Below are 25,452 nucleotides of genomic sequence, written 5' to 3'. Positions count from 1 at the left end.
GGGAGTCCACTCCTCTCCCGGCTCCCTCCCTCTTTCTTTTACTCCCTTGGGGTTTTGACAGTGCATCTGTATCCTCCACTGGATTATAAACCACTTGCGCACAGGACCCTCACTCATGAAGCCTCACTCATACTACATCTGTGAATTCCCTCCCTCTCTGTGCTCCCTGTGCAGGTTTACACATGAGAAGTTAGCAGCGAATGTTTGCTAAATTCAGTAATTCGACAAATCTGCAGTGAGTACTCTGGGGCTGGGCTGCGAGAAACAGGGATAAGAGTTTTCGGCTGCGAGCTCCTTGATGGTAGAGCCTTGCCAAGCCTGGCACACAGGTACAGTGCCTGGTACGTGCTGCGTGCTAACTAACATTTGTGGAATGAAGGAATGAATGAATGAGTCATAAAATGTATTTCTGAATAAATGAGTGAATGACAACATTCTTGTGCGAAGGACTCCTTCACAGATTAGGTGAGGAAGACATGTGAATTTTAAAGGTCCAGTGTAAAATGGGTGAGAGACAGGTGGGCACGATGCTGGGGAAACTTCACGGCAGCTGAAAACTGCAGTCCTCCTGTGTGAAGTCTCCCTCCTGCCTTCCGGCAGGCTCTACCCCTAAGAAGCCAGGGCTCAGGGACTCTCCCTGCTCTTCCCTCCACCAAACCAGCCCTTCCTTACATATGCAGCCGGCACACTGCTCCCGCCGTGGCTCCTCCTGGGACTCTGGGCAGGGCCACATCCCTGTCCCACCTCTCAGGTCATCTGCGTCAGGGCGCAAAGGGAGGGCTGGTGGAACAGCCAGCCCTTGTCAAATCTCATTGTTCTGAGCCGTGAGCTGGGGTCCACAGCTGGCCTGCCACAGGGTTAGCCTCTATGCAAGCAAGAGAATTGACTGCTGAGCCGCATCTACGGTCCAAGCAGGAACAAATTCACAGGCTGTCTTAAGGATGCTCCCAGCAAGGATGACTCCCTGGAGAGTGTATGCCTGAGACATGACAGTTGTCACTACTTGGAGGGGGGTGGCGTTACTTGCATCAAGTGAGTGGAAGCCAGAGATGCTGTGAAACATCCTATAGTACACAGGATGCCCCCTGCCCAAACACCTCCCTGCACACACACCAAAGAACAGTCAGGTTCAGAATGTCAAATAAGGCTGACGTTGAGAACCCCCTGGGTACTTGGAAAGGGAGAGCTGAAATCTGGGGCACTTGGTCACTTGCTAGAGTCACATATGGGTACACGCAACGCTGGTTTCACCCCTGCTCTCACGTGTGGTCCGGGGCTCTGACCTCTGCACCACCCCCCTGCTCCGGCCACCGCTCAGCTTCCATACAGCACACTTGATAGTTTTAGGAACATTTCTTTGAGCTTATTCTATTTCCTGCCAGTTGCCCCAGGGTTTAAAGACAGAGTGTAACACTAAGACCAGAGCAAGTTAATGGCATCCCTGACTACCCCTTTCCCACTAGGAAGGAGCAGGTACTACGGCCTTGACCCCAGGGCACCAAAATGAGCTGCTCCTTCTGAGGCAGCTTCTCCTGCTGATGGGTGGTGTCCATTAATGGAGACCCCTTTCTGGGTGCTGTCTATCTGCTGTCTTCATCCGCTATCAGATTTGGAGTTTCCTCAGGATCTGATGGGGTCTCCCCATACCCTCCATCAGACGTGGAGCTTCCTCAGGATTGACAGGGTCTCCCCAAACCCTCCAAAGTCCATGCTAAGGTAGTAGTTCCTTCTGCGTGATCTGCTCATGCCCTGGCTTGTCCAAGGCTGGCTGCGTTCTCCCTGCAGGGCCTTGCTAACCGCACTGCTACAGAGAACACATCTCTCCCCGCTCCCCTGACACTGGTCACTTGTGGGAAGTAACACCTGCTGGCCCCTCGGTCACAGTGACCATTTCCTTTCTGTGCAGCAGTCCCCATAACTGACAGCTGCTGCATTTAAGTCTCTATCATGTGGCTGCCACAGAGAAGGGAAGCTCAATGAGGGCAGGCCTTTGCCAGGGTTTGTGCACAGCTGAATTCCAGTGCCTGGAACAGGCCCAGTAAAGTTTTATTGAAGGAATGATTGAACGAGGGAATGAGTTTAGAGTCTAACTCATAGTAGATTCTCACTATATGTTTTCTGAAAAGTTGTCACAAAGCTCATGCCTGGGGTCCAATCTCTTTCACTCCTCAGTGTGCATTTGGGGAGAAAACTACCCTTCAGCATGTTTCTGCTGGTCTGCTTTTCTGCATCTAGGCAAATCATCCCTCAGTCTTTTGTAACATTTCCTTTGTAGGTTCCCAGGGTACCCTGCGCATAGCAGCTATTTTCATAAGTTGTCTAAGGAAGCATCTATCTAGTACAGAGTTCCTTCTAAATTTGGAAGCAGCCCTGATGTTTTTAATTCATCTTCGATAACTATACTGAGTGAGGTTTCTAAATGACTGGCCCTGGGGAGCCGTGTTGGCCCTGCTGGGTTGAGGCCATGCGTCACCAGCCCGAGACACTGGCCCTGCCCGGCTATGTTTTATTTAGACCAGCCATGCACTTCTGGGGGAGTCGCTGGATGCTCTGCTCTGCTTCTCTGTAAAGCAGGAGGCAGGCCAGGGCCCTCAGAGGGTTGTCCAGCCTGGTCTTCCCGCAGTCCCAGCTCAAGTAGGCAATTTCCTGGCAGCCCTGCCTGGGGTCCACATTCTGCAGCTTCTACCCTTGTCCCCAGCAAGCCCTTGGGCCCCAGGTGCCCAGGCTTTCCTGCTTGAGACTGACATGCTATGAATAGGGAGCTATGCACCATTAGTTTGAAAAATTTTTAAACCATCAAAAAGTTGAAATAGTACAGTGAACATATGCTCTTCACGGATCCACCAAATATTAATATTCCGCCACATTTGCCTTCTGTTGCTCTCTTTATTTTTATAGATTCATATTTATATTTCTTTTTCTTTTAGTGAGCCATTTGAAAGTTGTGATTGATATCATGATACCTGACCTCCAAATAAATCAGCATGTATCTCCTAAAAACTAGCACATTTTCCCATTAACCACACTATCATTATCATTCCTGAGAAAATTAACATTGGCACAGTGTTATCTAATACAGGATATATTTGAATGCCCCCAACCTCCATTCCAAAACTATTCTTTCTAGTCCTTTTCCCTTGATTCAAGATTCAGTCAAGCAATACACATTGCACTACATCTCCATGTTTCCTTGGTCCACTTTAACCTAGGGCCTGGGGGTGGCTAAGTCTTTTCCATGCCCTTTCTGGTTTCTTTTGGGTGTAGCACAGCCAAGGGATGGCATATCTCGCCCAGGAAGGCTGGTGGGTAGCTCCCTTCTAGAGGGGCTTTGATACCCAGTATTTAAGCCTCTGCCCATTAGAAACCAGTCTACAGCAGAGCCAGGAGAAGCCCTGCACAGGGTCCATTCAGTAGTGACATAAGGAGGGAGTAATGACTGGGAAACTGAGAAAGGAGAAGCTGCTGCTCTGAGCCATAGCGTCCTGGACCCAGTGAGCTCTGGGGATGTGTGAGAGCAGCCCTTCCACCTCCTCTGCCTTTTAATTAGAGAAAATGTCTCAGCCTCTGAAAGCCCAAGCATGGCCTGGACATTTAGAATCAAGCGGCCCTTAGTCTCAACTGCTTGTTAGAAGACTGATGCTGCCCCTGTCTTCCTTATCCTTGCAGAGAGAAGCCTGCTCAGAGCAGTTACTGAAAACAGGAACCTGCCCTTCACGTCCCGCACGCCTTCCTTGTTTCTAGCAGAGGAAGTGTGCAGCCAATTTAGCAACTGCTGTTCTTGATAGCATGGGCTTCTCTCCACCCACGGGAGGCCTGGACGCCTGCTCACTCTGCCACAGCAGCAGCGGGTGATGGAGAGGCAGTGACGGTGCTCCTGGCAGCCCCTCCTCAGCTACTGCCGGGGAAGACCATGCCCAGCTTTTGAAGGTATCTTGGGGGATCTGGCAGGGGCTGGGTGGGGAGACACGTCAGGTCACTTCAGACTCGTAACTAGCAGGGTTGACTTTCTGGAGACAGAGAAGTGCTCCATGAGAACAGGAAAGGTGATGTCTAGAGTGAAGCAACATAGCGCACAGCACATAACAGTTGCTCAGTGAATATCTGATGCATAATTATATGGCCAGAAGGACTGTAGAACTTGGACAGGGCACATTCCTGCCAGATGAGATTTTCTAGTTAAAGAACAGCTTGGCACACGTCAGGCTTCTGACAAGGACAGCTATGGCTTGCTATCAGTCATACTAGCTGTGTGACCTTGGCAAGTCTTTTAAACCTCCCCAGGCCTTCACTGTCTCCTATAAAATGTGAGAATAATGGTACCCAATTCACACAAGTAGTGGACACATTATATGAGCTCACATATGAAAAGTGCCCAGGCCAGTTTCAGGCACACAGTAGGTGCTCAAACAATGCTATGGCATGGAGTCATGACATCTAAAGGTGCATGAAGCCCAGGCAGGCTGATCAAAATCGTGCTCCTAAGAGTTTGGATGTGTGGGTCTTTGGGAAGATGCCAGCAATAACCAATAATAACACACAACAATAATCAGAGTATGTGGGATGTGTGGGAAGCTGGGGCAGGGCTAAAGGAAAGGCAAACATGAGGTATATACACCCTGAAAACATCAAGTGTTAAAATTAGAAGAGCTTTTAGAGAAATTATCCCTAAGGGATGTGGCACAATCCACACTTTTTTAGGTGTGTACATATCCAGACAGGTTGATGTCAGAGAAGTGACCTGGGATGTGGCCTTAGAATGTTCTGGACAGGGCCTGTGCATGCAGGTGTGAAGGGATGGTGGGTGTCTGCTCTGCTGAGTCACAGGTGAGGGTTGTTGCATGAAAAGTTAGTTTTCCTGCAATCCCCAGAATGATCCAGTAAGAATATGATTATATTTGCTTTCAAGATATGGGAAAACAAGGCTCAGAGAGGTTAAGTGGTTCGTACAAGTCACACAGCTCACAAGAGGCTCTCAAGGGAGAACCTCAGTGAGAACTAGTATATGAAGGACTAAAATGTGTATCTAAGTAGTGCTCTTCATTTTAGGAAAAATACAACCCATTGTCTGCCAATTGTCATTCTGTGGTTTGATATTGAGCCATAAGCCCATAAACTGGGCTGTAGGCCTTTCAAAACTGGGGAGATAAGACCAAATCCCAGTCCTGGCAAAATCCTTTGCAATTAATACTCTTTTAGAAGAATAGTATTCAGAGAAATTAATATGTTCTGAAAATAATAACAATAAAACTGATGACATAGACAGACTGAAATCTATTTAGACTCGTATCTTAAACAGATCTGGAATGACAGCAGCAAGACGGCGGCTCATGGAAAGTTACTGATTTAATCAGATACACCTAGGTCGATAATCTGGGTCAGTCGCCAATGAGCTGTGTGACTCTGGGCAGTCACTTTGCCTCTCTGAGTGTTAGTTTCCTCCTTGTAAAAAGACACAGCTTCCTTGTATGTTTGTAAGTTTGAATTATATACAATATGTAGAAGGTGCTAAATCCTAAGCAGTGGCTACTAAGAGCATTCCTAACCCAGACAATGAAAGTACATCAAGTTGCTTGGGTATTCCTAGGCAGTACATGGTAACAGGACCGTGTACAATACAGTAGACATGCCTCAATTTTTCCGAATGCTTATTTCTGCTTGTTCCTCCCTATACGTGAAACAGACAAGGGTAGGTTTGCATTGCAGCAAACTGAAATTTTCCTAATACAGAGAAAATTTCCCCACTCTGCATTTCGAGAGCTGGCAAAGTATTTCCAAGGGGAGCAAGTCTCTCTTAAAGACGTAGAAATTATTCATTCTGGTAAACCCCAATCAGCTTTCTGAATTAATAGATACTGCTTTTTTTTTTTTTAATTTTTCATTTGACATTCAGCAAGAATTCATTTCCCCCAGCTCCGATAGAGGCTGGAGCTTGAAGTTCTCAATTAAGGATTTCCAGCACGTCAGGCCCCATTTAGCCCTGTTAGTGTCCTTCCTTACTCATCCCTCCCTCCCCCGCTGCCTCCTTTCCCTTAATACACAGGCAGTGAGGCTATACCATGTGACCGACTTCCTCTCCCTCACCTCCCCAAGAGTTCTGAAAGAAGTAAGTACACTGAGTCCAAACCACTTCCTCGCATCTGAGAACCACCAAGGGAGGAAGGGGGCTTCTTTCATTACAGTAACTCAAGCTATGAACTATGGACAGACACTGTGGGGCTCAGTGGCTCACTTCAGTTGTCAAACTGCTTTGCAAAGTCATACTTCCTCCTTGGCACCCTCCAGGCAGCTAGGACAGGACGATGGCCGGAGGGCCTCTGTCACAGCAGCGGGGAAGCTGCGGGACTCATAGAGCTTCAGAAGGAAGTGGGGATTGTTCTCTCGATTGTCCTTAGGGGAACATAACCACTTCAGGAGGGGCAGGCTGCCCCTGAAAGCACAGACTGCCTGCCTGCACCAAGCCAGGCCCCTTGTGGACGGTGTTTTCAGGCACTCAGCGGGTGAAGTGAGTCCTTACTGTGTTCCAAGGCACCTGCTAGGTAGCAGTTTCTCACTGAGGAATATAACGGTCATGGACATTTACAACCCCAGGATGGGACTGGGTGATGCACACTTAAAGAAACCAATATATAATGATGAATTGTGAATACAAATTCCAAGCACCCAGAGAGTCAGGACCCACTTCTTGATCTAGGCTCTATCAATACACCTATTCGTCCATCTATTGAATACCTATTATGCACACGACCTTCCATTAAAATTTCATTATGCTGGGTTGAGGATAATGGAAGGAATTTGAGTGGGTGTAAAAAGAAACAGAGTTTAAACCCGGCCTCTCACTGAATGAGTTGTGTGACCTGGAACAAGTACTTGCCTCTCTGAGACTCAGTTTCCTTATGTCTGAAATGGTGGGCTCTTTGGCTGGTGAGTAAGTGTACTTAAACACCTGATTTAGACCTTCCACATAGTGGATGTTCATTGAGATTATTACCTCTTCTTCTTTGAAAACCAATGGATATGTCTGCAGGCAGCAGTTCCAAAATTGGACAATTGCTGGGTGAAAGAGTCAGGAAGGTCTATTCAGCCCATGATGCCCCCTCCTTTCCAACTCCACAGCGGGGGATGTCATATTGGACATTTGAAATCAGCCCTGGTGGGAATAGTTACACCACAAAAATCAGCAAATACTACAAATTAGAGCTCCCTACCTCCAGATCACTGGTTGTTAGGCATTTGCCAGCATACCACGAAGCCACTCTCCTCCAGTTCTCATCTATTTATTTTATTTCCTTATGGAGCATTGACTGTGTTCCAGCCAAAAGTAGAAGCAGGTCTGATCACTGTCTCCACGGCCCTCAGTCATCAACCAACTACACAGATAATTTTTAAAATTATGCTCTACTCTAAGGGCAGTGCAGGCGTTTCTAAGGAAGTAAGGATGGACGGGTGATTGGTGATTCTCACCCCTGGCAACATGTAAAAACACGCTGGGGCCTCTTTAGGAAGCCCAGCGCCCAAGCACCAGAGACAGAGGCCTCACATCTGTGTGTCCTGACAAGTGATTCACAGAGAAGGGCAGGCACTGCGAGCAGAAGCTCAGCATATGCAGATGCTGTTATTAGGCAAATATCAGCTTCCCTCTCACTCAATATGGTTTTGAGCTCTGCTGGTGATTCTTGCGGGTGAATAAAAAGCCACACTAAGTCTTGCTGGGAAATGGGACGTCACAAAGAAATCACTAACTTCACAGCCCCTAGGCCCACATGTCCAGACAACCTTTAACATCTCCATGAAAGTCTCCTCCTCTCCTCCTAATGAAGCCTGCATCTCCCAAGTACCAAGGAAAAGAAAAGGCCTATTTCATATTCACTGTTTTCCCATTCTGGTAACTGTGTGTCTGTGTAATGTAATATCAAAATAATTGTGTTTACAACTGTCTCTCATGCCACTGTTTATTATATCAGCCAGCTTACAGGTTTTATGTGTAGTGGTGATCCTGTATGTATGAAAAGCTGGTCTAAAAAGGAAAGAGATTGGGGGGGGGGCTTCTTTCTTTTTGTTTCAATGAGATATTAAAGCCGTGTCAGGAATGACCTTCCTGCTCACCTCCCCATGCTAGACACCACTGTGCACAGACGCCCAGGGTCAGGATGTGGGTCTGGGCACAAAGGAAGGCCCTTGCTTGTGACACACTCACTGTCAGCAGAGAGGTGAGCCCCATGGTGAATTTATCCTGTAACAGCTACTCTCTAATCCTTCCTTGTGAAAACCCAGCAAAGCAGATCTAGCTATTTCCATTTCTTAAATAAAAACAACCAAACAATGGAAAGGGGCCTAGTGACTTAATAAGGGGTGAAATTAGAAGTTGCCCCAGCACCAACTGGGCCCAAATCTGGCTTCTTCCTAAAACAGCCTAAAATGACCATAAAATACTTGGTAGGATGCATCTATCTCAGTCTTAAGGTAAAGCTGAGCTTCCCTGTTAGCCTGAGTATATAGGAGATCAATTTCTGGGCACCCAAGGGTAGAAGGGGCCATACAGGCTCAGGGACACAGGGGTCAGGCTCTTGTGGTGGACAAGGTGCTGGACAAGCAGTCATGGCACTTGTGCAAACTTACGGTATGACCTTGAGCAGTTGCTTGCCCTCCTTTGTAATATGAGGGTACTGGATTACTATTTCTTACTCAGGACTTTATAATATCCTAGGGTTGAGGTGCCCCACCAGGAGGAGTAGAGGGACAGGAGCACTGAGCCACCCCAGCCCCCACCAGCAGCTTGCTTTTATCTGCATTACATACTGAGCTTCTGGAGAAACTTTCTCAGAAGAGTTTTCCACCAACAGGTTTGGAATATGCTGGTTGAGGGGATCTCAAGGTCCCCTCCAAGTGGTGATTTTGGGGCCTCTGATGTTGAGTCAGGGAGGAGGAGAAGGCGGGAGTGGTGCATGCACCTTTCTGAGCTGGTTGCCTGCTCTCTGTGGGTCTTGCCCTGGCTAGTGCCCTGGGAGCCATGGCTATGCCACAGCCCGCCTTCATTGTGCAGGGATAGGAGAACAAGGCGCGGCTAGGGGTTGGGGGGCCAGACCTGCGGCTACACCTGCCCTGAGAGGAGAGCAGGGAGCAATGTGGGTCACAGGGCAGGTGCACCTGGTGAGCAGGGTCAGGATGTGGTATGGTGCCCCCGGAAATCCTGCAAGATCCCTGGCAGGGAAACCAACTGATACTAAAGCCCTTGTCCCAGATCCTATAGTCTCTGGTGCAGAGTGTCAGAGCAGAGACAGTACTGAGCAAGCCCCAAGTCAACTGGGTAGGTACCAGGTACCAGTTACACTGGGGGAAGAGTTGAGGCACGAGGGCCATGAGCCACTATCTGTCCCAGCCCTTCCCCCAGCACACTTGTGGACTTGGGGGTCCGAGCTGGGGAAGGGGCTTGGTCAAGCTTGCACAGCGGGTAGCTGGTCACCCGATGCCCCCCTGGGATCTAGCTTTTTGGTAAGTTTTTAGCTATCTTGTTTCACCAAACCTGTCTCTGCTTCAGGTATAACCTGTAATTTAATCCTCAAAATGACCCTGCAGGGCATGTATTTGTACTCCAATTTTTTAATTTAAAAATCAAGACTCACAAAGGCTGTAGAGCACAGAGCAGACAAGCAGTGACTCTGTAGCATCTCACTACGCTGATGGACGGTGACTGCAATGGGGTGTGGGGGGGGACTTGATGATGGGGGGAGTCTAGTAACCATAATGTTGCTCATGTAATTGTACATTAATGATACCAAAAGGAAAAAAATCAAGGCTCAAAGAAGTACAGTAACTGGCCACACACAGTAGGTAGTTGGGAACTGGAATCTGCACTCAGGCTTTCCTGCTTTGAAAACTTCTTATCAAGGTTCCCCATCCTTTCCAAGTCTTGCGTCTGATACAAAAACAAGTCATACACATGGGAGAAAATCTGGCAATTTTAGAAAGGTATGAAGAAGAAATTGACAGTTTCACCTTATAAAATCACTACCCAGAGAGATTTCTTAGAGACATCTTGGAAATAATTTCCTTTTATATATATATATATATATATATATATATATATATATATATACACACACATGCATATGCATGTTAAACTTATATAAAATTGGTATAATATAAGCACAGCTAGTTTTTGTTGTTGTTTAAAATGATACTATGAAAGGCTGAAAAATATCCCATATGATTGACTCCTAGCCTTTGACCACAACGAGGCCACCTAAGAGTGGCTACAGCAGCTGAGAGCTGAGCAAACCCTAATGGGCCTCTGTCCCTTCTGTTTCCCCCAGTCAGATCCCCAGACTTAGGCTTCCACATATTTCCACCTGACATTCAAAAGACCCCTTGGGACCTCTGTGTCCCTTGTATTAAGGTTTATAGTCCCAGAAGTTTACCTTGATGACTTTTAAAAATCACTTTTCTGTTGCTTTCTTAGACTGGACCAGAAGGCAGGAAAGCAGGGCAGCATTTCAGAGTGGTTGAAAGCTCAGGTTTTAGAATCAGTCAGATCTGGTTCGAACCCCAGGCTTACCTCTTACTAGTCATATAACCTTGGATAAGTTACTTAATTTAGCTCACCTATAAAGTGGGGTGTTGAGAGCAAAACAGGGTATGACACTATCAAATGCTTCACTCAGTGCCCAGGCACAGCTAAGAGCACCTAAATAAGTTGCTCCCACACCTTAGACACGGGTCATGTGGGTAGGATTATAGGTGTCACACATTGTAGAAGAAATTTCAGAGGGCAAAGGGAAGGCTGCATCTTCCGTTGGATTTCATATTAATTGCCACTGTTGCCCAGGTTTTACACTGTTGCCCAGCCTTCCCTTGGCTGAGGCTCCTCAACTCTTGGCTCCTCAGCATTCTACGCAGACGTTCTTTCGTTTCCCACAGCAAGTTTGGACATTAGAAGTCCAGAGTGGATGAGGTTCATAGAACTGTCCTGGGATGCCGCCCAAGGAATGGAACGTTCTGAGAACTGTCACCCCCTGAATTTATAAGATAGTACAGAGCACACGATGAAAGGGTCCCTGATCTGGTCAAAGAGAAACTGAGCCAGAGAAGGCCTGCTGTCAGGCAAGTCGCACCTTCCTGATGGCAACTCCCTCCAGGCGTGTGACCGCTCCACACTGTGGGCCCTACTGACCAGGGCTCCCTGGTGATCTTCCGTCCTCCCTCTGGAGAGACAGCAGCATGGCCCCAGGGAAGGTCACGGGCTCTGTTCTGGAGGTTTCTGGCTCTAGGAGTGTGGCCAGGACACCTAGCCGGCTGACTGACCTCCACAAGGAAAATGTAAAGACTATCTGCCTCCCAGGGATGCTGGGAAGATTACATGCACGGGTGTCTGCTAATTGCCCACCACAAAGTACAGTGTATAGGAGTGCCTTCTCTTGATCTTAAAGAATATAAAGACAAGGTTTAGATTTTGTCTAATGGGACTTCATAAGAAAAGTGATGATGGTTCTTTTATTAACAGTTTTCAAAGAGACGCTGAGTCTTGATTCCAGGTTAAGCATATCTCCCTCTTTGGAGATCACCTTTTCCACTCATCTCATTTTTCAGAAGAGTAAACTAAGGCCCAAGGTTACAGAAAGAAGCTACTGCTGTTCCAAACCTGGGAGTGGAGAGGCGTGGAGGGAATAAGAGGCAAATGCCAGTTGTAATTCTTTGACATCACAAAGAAAAGGGTGAAAGAAACCATGAATGTTCATAGCCAGTGTTAATTAATTCATTTCTCTTTCGCCCTTTCCTTATTGCTTCTTGAAGCAATTACATCTCTTCTACCCTCTCTCACACCTCTAGCCACTGCACAAAACTGTCACAGATTAAATCAAATTGTTCAGTCATTTCATTAGGGAGTCTCTAGCTCTCATTCTCTGGGGGCATCTTCACTCTTCTCAAACGAAAGCCTCCTCCAGATAAGTTAACTCTTTCCTGGGGACTATAAGGGGCTGTTGAGACTGGTTGGGTTGTCTGACATGGTGGGCTGGCTCTAAGGGTGTGTGCCTACTGACCAGAGAGCAGAAGAGGCCAGAGAACAAGACACAGGCACAGGGAGTGTGTCTCAGTAGAAGAACCCAGACTCCCGGGATCTACCTGACCTTTCTCGCCTCACAAGCCTGGTATGTTTCTTTTCTTGGGTGGACCTCAGTTTTCCCACCTGAAAAATGCAGTCTTTTTTTCTCCCATACTAGATTCCATGAATGCCCCCAAATAGCACATGATGGCTGGAAAAATCTAAGTTTGTTGGGAAGAGGGGCAAAGTTAGAATTCACTTTGACAGATAACAAAGTCTTCTCCCCACAACTGTTCAGGAGTTGTGATGTGAAGGACAGAGAGAGGGGTACACAGGGCTGGAGCTGGGGCTTGGAAGTGGCTCAGAGGAGACAGAGTGGGAGGAACGGGCATGCAGGATGTCTGGAGAAGTGAGAATTGACACCCAAGGGGGCCATCTGGGGGCAGGTTAAAGGCACAATTCCTGGGCTTTAATTGATCCTTGATGCCAAGAGTCGCTGCAGGCAACAGAGGGGCATCATTAGGGGGGTCAAGTGACAGCACAGTGCACTATGCTGTGGGGACACTTGAGAGAGTGAGGCAGGAGGCCAGCACAGGTTTATCTCAGCCTGGGAGCCCTGCCAGGGCCTGTCCTCAGCTTGTCCTGAGGGCTCCCTCTAGGAGTCCAAAGGCCTCCTAGATGGACATGACAGGGAGGCTGAGAGGTCGGGGTGACGAGTGGGCTCCAGGAAGACGCTGGGAGGAGGACAGAGGTAGTGGGGGCCTCCAGGGACACCTGTGCACACCTCAGGGTGCACAGCTTCACGTGGCGCTGCCAGCTCTCAGAGGCACAGACCCTTGCTTTGCTTCTTCTCCAGACATATCTCAGATGGGCTTCACATGCATTTCCTGTCAAGCAGGTGAGATCGCCCGGGCCTGCCATTCTCCAGGCACTGGCTCTGGCCCCAGAACCCCAGATGCTTGGGAGGGTCTGCTGGGCTGCAGGGAGTGAGGCTCCAGGCCATTCCACCTGCACGGATTTTGAGCACTTTTTAGGTGTGCTGTCCTGAGTGTCTGCACCAGGCTAGGAGCTGAGGACAAAGACAACCCATTCTTGCCCCCTGGAGCTAGGGTGATGCTATAAAACCTGCCAGCCCAGCCTGCAGGAAGGGTCTTGCCAGGCAACCTGGGAGGACACTTTTATTCTGAAATCATCTCAGTTCCTTTCTAAAATGCTTGTATGAGAGCCCAGAATTTGGATGTTTATCATAATAAACAATCAAAACATACACCATAACTGGCAACAACTAACATGTATTTTATGTTAGGGCCTGTTCTAAGGCTTCACATTCCCTCTGTTAATTTTGCAGCCATAACCCAATGTTGTGTTATTATTGTTCCCCCAAACAGGCAGGAAAGTTAAGTTACCCAAGTTCACCTTGTTTGTATGTGCAGAGCCAGAATTTGAACCGTTATGGAACAAAGCGGAGACTTAGCATCAGTAGTTCAAATTTCAGCTCCACTATCACATGCTCTGTGACCTAAGACAAGATCCTCACCCTCTCTGATACTCAGTTCCTCCAGTGCACAGTACAGTTAGGAGGCAGGGGTTTTACAATAATCCAAGGTAACCATGGACGTAAAGGTGCGGTGCAGCCTGTGAATCGTGCAGCCAGCGCACGCAGGTTTCCTTTCTCACCGTTTGTTAGAATGTGGTGACAAACTCAAACAGAGGAGGGAGAGTTGAAACAGAAAGTGCCCTCTGCTCACCCCTTTGGGTATAAAGCTATGCAACTCCTCTGGGTATAAAGCAAGTGCTCCCAGGCCCCAGGCTGGGGCTGAGGGCTGGGCTGAGGGCGGGGAGAGACCTCCCTCAGCCTCACACAGACCCTGCTGCTGCTCTGTCAACCCGGGCGCAGGAATGGAAACTTTTGCCACCAACAGCACTTGCTAGCAACTTCCCTCTCTGTGGTTTTTCTCTGTCATTCCCTTGATAAAAGAGCTAGAGCGGCACACATGTAACCAACATTCGCGAATCTCATCTTCACATAAAAACACCCGCCTTTCAAGAAGTGGGCTGCCTGCAAAATGATCCATGATGTACTCTAAACTGGGTCATTCTCCACCCAGAGGGCTCAGCGCGTGGTTGACTTTCCAAGTGTATCCCCTGTGCCATAGGTTTCGAGCATCTTCGACAGCCCGGAGAGAGCGAGAAATGGGAAACAGCATGCGATCCACCCCACCACCTCCCGAGAGGCCTCTGCCCAGCGCTGATGGTAAGTCTGGCTTCTTTGGAGTGATTCTTAACTCTATCCCACAAGAACCCCAGAAGAAGATGGGGTGATGGGGGGTGCTGAGAATTACTGAAACAGGGCAATGGGTATGTAAGGGGCTCATTACAATTGTCTCTCTCGCTTTGCTTGTAGTTAACATTTTCATAATTAAATATTTAAGAAGTTTGAGCAATGGCACCCTAGAAAGATGGTGAGTGGCTGGCATTTTGGGATGGACCTTTGAAAGCAGCTGCTTCAATCCCTTTATTTTTTAGTTGGGGAAACTGAGGCCCACAGAGGACATGTAATCTGTGTCATTAGCTATTTGTGGAGTCAGATTTCCCACACAGGCCACTGATTTTTAACCAGGCCAGTCTGATTCAGAAATAAAGGCTTTTGCTTACCACACCCTGCCAGCCTGTGATAGAGTTATTTCCATGGGTATAATATTTTCATTGGTATATAATATTGTCAAGTTTTTACTTTTCAAAGGCTGTTTCAGTATAAATTTATGAAGCTAGCCAACAGCCCTAGGAAATCTTCCTGAAAATAAAGGAAGCCTTGTGTCCCATTGGTAGGATCACAGGGGAAGGGTACCATGTCACAGGTTAATCAGTGATGAGAAAAATCAGCTTTTTCCAGAGATGCCGGGTTCAGCTAGACTCCCGAAGTCACAGAGTCCTTCAGAGATTGGCCAGCAAGGTGGGAGAGGATATCAGCAAGCTGAAGGCACAGGCTGAGAGGGAAATCCATCAAGCTCTGGCTTCAGTGGCACTGCTGGCTTCTAACGCCCTTGCCTTTATTCTCTAGTCAGGGCAGTGGGGGGCACACTGTGTAGGTCCTAATTTAAGGAGTTGGGAAGATTATGGTCAGGAGGTCAGGCAATCCATCAGTGTCCCCAGGGTGAGTCACAGGGGACCTTGGGACACTTCCACATCCTACCTTGCATCACAACATTTGGGGCCTGGTTCCCGTCTCCTAGAGTGACCTTGCCTGATGTCCCCATGCCCTCTGCAGCCCTGCACTACATGCACAGATGTCCACCACAGTGCCCACCGAGCTGCAGCTCAGTGTGAGAGTGGAGGGAGCCAGGTGCCCTGTCTCTGTCTGCTGCTCACCCCATGACTCCTGTGGCCCCTTAAAAAAGGAGTTACCTCCTCACTTCCTCCAAAATGGACACTCCCAGGTTCTGCATGGTCTCATGGCCCCTCAGCAGGTGTGCAGAGGCCCTGCTGTCCCGACCCCGACTCAAGTAAGATGCAAGGCAATTCTAGTGGCTCTCCTTTCCAGCACAGCAACTCCCCTCCCCAAACCTAAGGGGAAAAAACAAATAGCAAGCTCCCCAGGACAAAGTTGGTGGAACCACATGATGCGGTGAGCAGAGAGTGTGCGCTTCTCGGGGGCCTTTGTCTCAGGGGCCCTTTATCTCCCATGCAAAGCTCGTGCAAACTAGATGTGCCTGCTGCTGCCAGGACAGAGCCTGGGCTCTTTCTCTCACCTTCTCCAAATCAGCTCAAGCCATAGCCTCCTCCTGAGCCCATGGCTACTTCTAGAAAACTAACACAGGCAGGCTCAGGAGGCACCCTCTCACTGAATCCATTTTGTGTTGTCACCTCTCACACTGGGGCAGAGGGGGCGGTTTGCTTGAGCAAACCGCATGAAAACATGGGCCTCCAAGGACTTACTCATTTGCCTTTATTTTTTAAATGCAAATTGTCATGAAATAAGTTTCTCTTTTCCACTGCGTGGGTGGGAGGTCACCTCTAAAAAGGAGGTAGAGGGGTCTCCCCAGCCCTCCACCCCCTTGTTAAGAGAATTCCCCAGGCTGTACCCAGTTGTGATCCAGGCAACCACATCAAGCACTGGCGGTGGCTTTTCCATCCCCCAGCTCTGAAAAGTTTCCCTTGTGATCAGTCCTGACTTGATTTCCCCTTTTCTCTGACACCTACTTGCATAAGGCAGCAGACCGTGGTGCAGTTGAGGCTGCATTAATTAGTCTCCATACAAACGCTGCAAGGAGACCAGGTTTTCATGCAACAGCACCTACTCAGTGAACACTCACGCTCACTCACTCAGTTAGTGCCTAACACCTGGGAGGCAATGCTGTGGGCCAACACAGTTAGAGCTTCCTGTGGTGTCACCTGAGTGGTAGACAGCCAAGAGCCCTCAGGGCCCTGCAGGGCCAGGGACAGCCTGTGGACTTGAAGGTGAATAAGCTTTCTGGGCTTTTAGGAGCTCATTCTTCTTCCAGACCGGTTCTGTGAGCGCTTTGGAATATGGCTTTGCCCATCAGTTTTCTCCTCAACTAGTTCTAGAACATTCCTGAGTGGCCTAGTTCCCAGGGACTAATGTCACAAAACCCAGAGAGGTAGCAGGACTTGTTGGAAATAGGGCAGATCTGAGGCAAAGGACCTTGTTGAGCTCTGGCATGTCCCAGGAAACTTTACGACCTTAGGTAAAGTGACTCGGCCCCGCACGAGGTGGGGCGCAGCCCTCAAAGGCGGATCGGAATGAACAATCCTCCCTCACAGCCACAGAGTCGCTACCTGATAAATGAAAAACCACTTTCTTCTAACTCCACTGCAGGTGATCTGACTGTGTTAGGCTGTCTAAATGGCCATCCCCTCAAAAAGTTTTAATTGGTAGAACTGGGGATTTTATGACTTGTTTCTAAATCAGCCCAAATAAATTCATTTTCTCTAGAATTATATACATGCTTCAGACTCCTACTCTGCGCCAGACACAAGCACCACCATGTAGTGGGGAAAGAGCATATTTCTACCTTAAAAAAAGAATTCAGTCCCGCTGCTCTGATCTCTTTCCTCTCCTGACCTCCTTTCTCCCCCTGCTTACTTTCTTAGCGCTCTGACCTAAGGTGAGCTCTCACTGGGAGAGGCGGCAGTGCGACCCCCTCCTGGGCGAGGATGGGGAGAACTCAGCAGTGCATTCACACGGCATCAGGGGTGCTACCCCATGGGAAGAAGGGGTGCGGGCACTGTGAGGAGTTAGAAGGGGCAGGGAGGTCTCAGACCCAGCCTGGCACTTCTCAGAGGTAGTTCTCAGACCGCCTATGTCAGATTCCCTAGAAAGCTGTCAAAAATGCAGATTTCCTGGCCTGGCCCTAGACCTGATAATCAGAATCTGGTGATGGTAGACAGGAGCAGCATGCCAAATTTCTCACGAGCCCCCCGGTGAATCTGAACCTCTCTAAGGCTTGCAGACCACAGACTTATCTCTTAATCCTGCTTCTACACTAACAAACAATAAGCAATGAGAGACATCAGTGTGTCGCCTCAGGAGCCCTCTGTCCTCCTTGGTAAAACGGGGATAATTACAGTTACTTGGTGTTTATAGTATGCCAGACGCAAGTCCAAATGCTTTAAGTACATCAACTCTCAATTGTCAGAATAGCCGCAGGAGAGAATCACTATTCCCTTTGTCACTTCGCAGTTGAGGAAACTGAGGCACGAGAAGTTCAATGACTTGCCCAAGGCCATATAGTTGGAAGGGGACAGCTGGGATTTGAAGCCAGGTGGCCTGAATCTAGAGTCCCTCCCTTCACCCCCACAGGATATGCCTGGAGAAAGACTTCCAAGAGGCTCGTGTGCTCTGAGAAGGGATGAATGCTCTCTAGAGTGAGGCAGACTGTGGCCACCAGATTCAAGGACACGGACACTCAGGGCCTTCTGAGGGACGCCACAGACAGGAGCCCGCGTCAGATCTTAGGTTAGCTCCACGTTTCCCATCTGGATCTTAACTCATCCCACTGTGGGTACATTAGATGGTTTCAGGTGGAACGTGGTCAGTCTGCTTTTTATACTGACTGTACAACTTTTGTACATCTAATGGACACCATACAAAATATAACTAGTTCATCAAAACCACAATTTCACATTGCTTAGAATGGGACTGAATATTTTTTTAAACAAATTAACATCAAAACATTATTTGGTAAGTAGAAGTGTAAGTGGATCTGAGCTATGACAAGGAGAAGAGCTGGTGGTCAAGAGCAGAATCTGCATCCTCTGTTGATAAATTACCTGGTTTTGAGATGGGCACTCAACTTACTAGCTGTATGTTCTCGGCGAGACCCTCTCCACAAACCTGTATCACCACTTAAGAGCCGCAGGCTCTACTCCATCCCAATCTGCCCCATCTTTCAGAGGGGGAATACAAGGTTTTGGACAGAAAACAACTTTCTGGACTGCTGTGTCTCACTTTCCAGCCCATAACCTGTGGTTCCTGGTGACCGACAGAGCTCAGCAGACCTTCTGTCAGGCCAGTCTGCTTGGTCCTGACTGCTTAAGTCTGTGAGTACGTATTTCCTGTAAAAGATACTAAAGGTAAGGCCTCCTTTGACCCCTCCTGAGGCCGTGCGTTTGGGCAGGACTCAAGGAAATGCAATACCCGAAGCTGAAATCACTGGGTTGTTTAGCTCCTTGTCCACCAACTTCACTGAGCAGCTTGATCCGACTCTGAAGCCTCATGGGGAGTCAGCCTTTGTCCCAGCCCATCAAGGAGCAAATATTAGCTGGAGAGGGTCTGGTAACGCGTGCCAGGGAGAGTGATGCGGCTTAGCGGTGTGACTGTTAGCTTGGAAATCCTCATGCTCTCCTCTGCATGTGTCACTAAAGCTCTCCTAGCCTTGGGTTGTTCAACTTTTAAATAAGAATATATGTTCTGTAGGGTTGTGTGGAACACTGAAAGTACTGAATGGCTGGTTTTGCTCTAAGGTTATAAATGGGATCTACTGAAAGGTGTCCAGCATTTAAAAAGCAATGTTAGAGACATTCCAATGAATAGAAATGCAAAAAAGGGCCTGTCCTCTTTCAACCAAGTAGTGTCTGTGGCTAGTAAGTGCCGTCTGGGTCTCCTCCCTTTTTTGGACTCACTTCCTATTTTATATTTCAGTACATTTGTTCAAGTCTGATTCATTTCTGAGTTGAGCTACCAGCAAATATTTGGCCTTCTGAATTTCATCTGCTCTCACCAAATGGAGTTTGTTTTCATAAGATATGAATACTTTCAAATTTACACAACTGGAGGCTTTTCAAAAATTAGGACACTATGGGCTGAAATCAGTCTGGATCATATAGGTTTACCGTGGTAATTCCACCCCATCCCAGGAAAGTGGTGTCAGCTGCCGCTGCTTGAGGCAGGCACCACATACAGGCCGCATGATGAACCCTGACCCAATCATATGAGGTAGCTTTTGATATTGCCCATTTTTATACACGAAGAACTCAAGCTCAGGTTAGTTAAAAATAAATCTCTCCCCAAATCGCAGAACAATTAACTGGTGGAGGCAAAATTTAAGCCAGGTCTGATTGATTTCAAAGCCCATTCTCTCTTCCAAAAATTCTCTCTGGATTTCTTCCCTTGTGCCCAACATACATTTCTTCATTTAATTTGTTTCCTTATCTTAAATCTGCAATAATCCTATTTCCTCAGCATGTCTCTCCTCTGTATTACTCATTTATCTGATTTAATTCAAATGTGCACCTTGCCACAAAGCCAGGGACTCTGGTAGTACATGATAATGTATTTGAACTTGACGAGAGAACTTAAAGACTTCCTACCTTGCATTTATTTCACCGTAAGGAACAAAATTCAGGAAAGACTTGGATGAGATCTTGGCGTGGGACCTCGTTTAGAACGAATGGCTGCCCTTCCCACAGAAGTACACACCACACTAGAGGGCCTCCCACCGACATGTCTCAACACCGGTGCTAACGATGATAGCAACAGGCCTGAAACCCCTCGCAAAGCACCACATAAGGGCTGTTTGTTACCTTTAAGCAAAAGCCTCAGCACAAGATTTTCTCAGTGAATTTTAAATGTTACACCTACAACAACATATTATGGAAATTCCACAGGAAGCTCAACTCTGTTATTGTGATACTGAAACTCTCCAGAACCCTGAGCCTCTTTCCCCTGTTCAAACAATTGCTTTTAGAATGGGATTTTGTTTTTGTTTTTATTTCTGTTTTTAACGTTAAGAAGTACAGTTATTTGGTTTCACACTCTTAATCATGAGTCAGACATCAAAGCCCTAGCTGCTCTGTAGACACAATTTATTTCAAGGTTCTATTATTGTCACAGATAACAAATGCTTTGCCTCTCATTTCAACACTTGTTTTTCACAAAGGACTGGTTCTGGGATGACCACCTACCATCCTGCCCACCCGAACTCAGGTTTCCTTCTCCTGAGTCACTTTAAAAACACAGCATAAGGGCAGTTTTTAAGGGCCCAGTAGCACAAGGACCTCGTCACATTTTTGTTCAATAAACCTGCTTTGAGCGTCCCTGTTGGGACAGGCGTCACGCCACAAGCCAGCTCCTCCCGGAGCTCAGGTATAAGCCCTAAGGTCACACCACACGGAAACAGGCCTGGGATAATGGCTTCAGAGGGAAAACGCAGGGGCCCGGGAGGAGTGGGGCATAGTGGGAGCCCTGAGACTGAAGGCTGAGGGAGGGGAGAGCAGCGTGCTCCCAGCTGGCACCCTGGGAGGGTGGGGGAGGCACAGCCAGCTCGCAGGCTCTGAGTCCTGGGGATCCGGCAGGTCGAGGAAAACAGAGCAGCTTGTCACACTGCTCCAGAGACGGCAGCGACCGTATTAACCAGTGCGACTTTCACTTTGGGGGCTATCTGTCCAGATTTCTATGGTGCAGGAGTTTTCCAATCCCTCATTTTCCAGACCAGTCCAGCCCGAGGGGGGAAGGATGCACCCACACGCAGAGTGGCAGAGTCAGGCTCGGAATCTGAGTGGGCTTACCAGGGAGCTGCACAAACCACACGCAGTAGGCCCCCCTGCCTGGAAGGGCACCTTCCCAGGACCGGAACCTGATTCTGTATTTGCAATTTCACGTTGCTCTCATCATTCTTCTGAAGAAAGACCTCCAGATTGCATAAGCTTCATGCCCTGCAAAATCTGGGTGCACTCCTGATCAGAACGTGGGACTCTGGGTTGCAAGCCCAACAGTAATGATACCTTTAATTATTTGGGTGGGGTCTGGGCTATACAAGCAAAAAGCCCTTTTTTAATTCAGCAAAACCGAATGTGAGGGAGGTCTCCCCACAGGCCCGGGAAGGTCAGAGGCCTCACTAGGTCATCCCTTCTCATGAGTCCTGACCCCTTTCAGGGACTACTGCCACCATGATTCACTTTTGGTTTCCATTTCACACCCAGGAACACTTGCTATTACATTGCTTAGTGTCTGTGACTCAGGTTCCCCAAGTGAACTATACATTTGAGTGCACTTGTTTCTGACTCATTCCAATGCTTAAACCCTCTTCTGACTTAGTCTGGTCCCAGGACTTGTGAGCCAGACACTACAGGACATATGAGTTTTAAGGGGCAGGGTCTACAGGTCCCAGCACAGGGGTGTTTCTGGATCCTAGAACATGGCCTGCCATGCCCAAGTGCTGGAGTATCTCCAGATTTTCCTGGGGATGGAGGGGGCAGGAAATAGCCCCTCATGGAATTAATTTGTGTATTCTCTGGAATAAGCTCCATTAAAGCAAGGAGACTTCATTCACTGTGCTTGGCCCATGTAGGTGATTGGCCCAGTAAATAATTGCTGAATGAATGAATATATGATACGTTACCCAGAAATTTGAGTTCAGATTACCAGTTAGTAGATGGAGTGCTAAATGCAATGTCATAGCAAACATTCCTACATTGCCCATTTTTAAGGTATATTATCTCCTCAAATATGTCCCCAGTATTACCCTGCATCTAATGCGCTGAATTATGGCAAATCACTAAGGCTGGGACACAAGGATTTTGCTTAGTGCCAAAAAGCAAATTCACATGTTATCACTCTATCTCTAGTTCATAGTAAGCTGCACTCAGATGAACCAGATGGCATACTGTCCATGTCAAGACCACCGGAATTACTTTCAATATACATATATGATGAAAAGTATTTAATTTTTCTTCCACCCCACCCTCCACCAAGTCCCTGTGAAACAGACCTCCAACGTGGCACCTTATATTCTACAAGAGAGAAGTGCTTTGTTGAGCTTGAGAATTAGTGTTGCCCAGCCCTGGTGGGTTCTCGGAATTCATGTAGCTTAACTCCGACACCCCCCATGCCCATATGTGCCACATGTGGGGGCCTGTGAGCCCCAGGAGGGAACCTGAAGTGACGGTAGTAAGAAGGGATGTTTCTGCAGCACCTTGTCATTCACTATGTGCAGCCACACTTTATAAGGAATGAGGTTCTATTAGTCCATCTTAAAGATTGAGAAATCGAGACTAGTAGGTACTCTTACTCTGGGACCTAATGGATTAACAGACACAGCGGCAGACCCTGAAGCCAGACTTTGTGACTTCAGCTCAAGGATCTCTGGATCCTCGTTTCTCAGGTAAGAACATCAAGGCCAAGAAGGCAGGCTTGCGAATGGGAGTGGATCTCCTGCCCCGCAGGGTTCCTCCAGGCCACCAACCCTGAAGACAGCAGGGCTGCCATCGATTGCTGTTTCAAAGTAGTTGGGACATCTCCGGTTACCGAGTCCCCAGGAGGGACCCCTCTTTGCACCTTCCCTTTCTGGGGTCACCTTGTAGCTCCTTGTGAATAAGAACACCCTTTTGCCTTTGTTCCGCAGGACTGGACAGTGACTTCCTGGCTGTGCTGAGTGATTACCCATCTCCTGACATCAGCCCCCCAATATTTCGCCGAGGGGAGAAACTACGAGTGATTTCTGAGTGAGTTAGTTTTCCAAAACTTTTATAGCCCTCCAAAAAATGAACTAGATTTGGGTTGTGATCATTAGATTTTAGCTATAACTGTCCTGTTCCACATGGGCCCTGGTCCTATGTGAAGTGAGAAATTTGGCTCATATAGCAGATCTTACTCCTCCTTAGTGGTGCCGGTGCTCTAGAATCTTCAGTGGCTCCCCATTGCCTGATGGACAACATTTAAATTCCTTACTTGCCTTTTGAGATCCTTTTTGATCCAACTTCTGCTTCTCTTATTGGCCCCACTAACCCCTGCAGTATTGAGAATATATAACAATACAGACCCAGAAAGGAACACCCAGGGGTCTGAAAAAACTTGTGATGATAAAAAAGTATTGCCTTCTCTCCTGTAATCTTGCTATGATTTGAAATAGGCTATAGAATAAATAGAGGCCCTAAGCCCCTTTAATTTTCATGGCTATAGACATATGACACTACCTTGGTTATAGTTTCACAGTAAGCATTTACTTTCATATACCCTCCAACTGGAGCACAGCAGCTAGAAGCATCAGCTGCTGATCCCAGCCAGGGGCTATTGCCGGCATGTGGGAAGATTTCCTGCTTAGCATGGAATGGAAGGATATACTGAAAAACTAAATTTTCATATGGGGAAATTCAGGTCAACATGGGCAATGAGAAATCTTAAAAAAGGAATGTCCCAGCATGCCCCAGGTTAAACCTGATTACTCTGTTCTCTCATTCATTTTGCTTTGCTACCTACCTACCCATCCTTTCCTATCTGTTCTTGTTCTTACAGTGAAGGGGGCTGGTGGAAAGCCATTTCCCTCAGCACCGGTCGAGAGAGTTATATTCCTGGAATATGTGTGGCCAGAGTTTACCATGGGTGAGTACATTTTAAGCAGCATCAGTAAAGAATCATATTCATGCAAGTGACATTAAGTTTCAACAGAGGGTTTCCAGCATGGTACAGTGGAAAGGCAAGCATTGGCTCGAGAGGGTCACCTTTACTCTCAGCTCCGTCTATAAGGAAGGGTGCAAACTGGGCTAACCCCTTCCCCTACTTGGGACTCAATTTCCCCATCAGTAAGATGAAGGGAGTTAGACCTGTCAGCACTAATGTGGTTTTCCTGGCACATGGCAATAAATATTCAGGAGCTGCTATCATAGGATACAGCAGATAAAAAGTCAGTCTGACAGGGCTCAAATCCTGCCTGTCGCTTACTGGCTGTGTGACTGTGAGCAAGCTACTTAACATCCTGTACGTTGGTTTCCTCTCTCCGCCTGTTAAATAGACATCATAACATAGAATGATGGGGATGATATTATCTGACAATATGAGCAGAGCATAGTGTGGTTAGGAGAAGGAGGTGGGATAATAGAGTGATAGTTTTGGGAACAATGCTCAGCTTTGCAGTAAGCACTCATACATATTAGCTATATTCTTATAAAATCATATCCAGAACACAGAATGTTTACTGCCAAAAATGCTTACGTACCCAACTTGACAAAGAGAGAAGTCAAGCAGAAAAGGAGGAATGCTAACTAACCAGGCAGAGCCGATGAGAAAACCAGCCCGCTGCCTCCCCTGCAGTTGTGCAAAGAGGCCACGCAGCATGAGGGTGGCCATGGATGCCAGCGCACCTGGACTGGTATATGTGTGGCTAAGCAACCTGACTTCCAAGGTAGAGCCTTGGAAAAGTTCTTTAACCTTCTTGAGCCAGTGTCCTCATGTCAGGCTACCTAGGCCAGACTTTGGCATACAGGAAGGAAGGAGGGAAGCACCATTTCTCATTTAAAGGCATAATTTCTTTACATTCAGAGAAGGACTTTGCACATCCCATTCTCACCAGGTGAAGCAGAGATAACTGCCTGAATATTTTGAAGAATATAATTTGGTGCATTTAATTACAATATTGCTGATTTTGATTATGAACACTAAATGCTTTTCCTGTGCTCAGGATGATAAATGTGAGCACAAGTGGGGTAGTAGCTGCTATGGGAGTCATGTTCTGTCAGAGATCTGAGTCACATAATCCCTCTAAGTCAGCTTTGTGTCACCAAGTCATTCATTCATTTAGCAAACACGCATCAACGCCTTCATGTTAAAGACGTCATGCTGAGTGCTGGTAGGAGCAGGGTGGTGAGAACCTCAGATGAGTAAGAGGTAATCACCACCCTATGGAGCTGCTAATCTAGTCGACCCAGTAAGTGTTCTTAAAATACAGACTAGGAAGAGAGCTGTGCAGCAGTTAGGGAATTGGAAGTCCCAATGCATTCCAATTCTATCTCTATCAGTTGCTGACTTGGGGTAACTTGGACAAATCACCTGTTTACTCTGACCCTCGGTATCCTCATCAGTGAAAAAGAGATAACACTACCTGTTTTAGGGGGTTGATTTGGGGTTTAGTTTCAAGTGCTTAATATGGTATGTGACCCATAATTAGTATTGATACATGGCT

At 47.5% G+C, this 25,452-nt stretch overlaps 2 protein-coding genes across 5 annotated transcripts in view; one reads left to right on the top strand and one right to left on the bottom strand.

Moving 5' to 3' along the window:
• The window catches only part of TG (thyroglobulin), a 241,004-nt gene that overhangs the window by 54,349 nt on the left and 161,203 nt on the right, over window positions 1–25,452 (bottom strand). The gene's annotated exons all lie outside the window — the stretch shown is intronic.
• Window positions 1–25,452, top strand: part of SLA (Src like adaptor) — an 81,793-nt gene that overhangs the window by 47,063 nt on the left and 9,278 nt on the right. For 3 of the 4 annotated variants that reach the window (XM_073230162.1, XM_073230161.1, XM_073230163.1), the window contains exons 2-5: window positions 3,667–3,927; window positions 14,194–14,291; window positions 22,900–22,999; window positions 23,790–23,876. In XM_073230162.1, the coding sequence (XP_073086263.1) occupies window positions 14,231–14,291; window positions 22,900–22,999; window positions 23,790–23,876 (248 nt within the window). In that variant the 5' untranslated portion in view covers window positions 3,667–3,927; window positions 14,194–14,230. Of the gene's footprint in view, window positions 1–3,666; window positions 3,928–13,820; window positions 14,292–22,899; window positions 23,000–23,789; window positions 23,877–25,452 lie in introns of those variants that run through there. The other variant, XM_073230160.1, reaches the window with a different exon arrangement.

Source organism: Manis javanica, chromosome 2 (genome assembly GCF_040802235.1).
Source record: "Manis javanica isolate MJ-LG chromosome 2, MJ_LKY, whole genome shotgun sequence".
NCBI lineage: Eukaryota > Metazoa > Chordata > Mammalia > Pholidota > Manidae > Manis > Manis javanica.
Note: the sequence above shows the minus strand (reverse complement) of the source record. Positions and strands in the feature narration are given on the sequence as shown.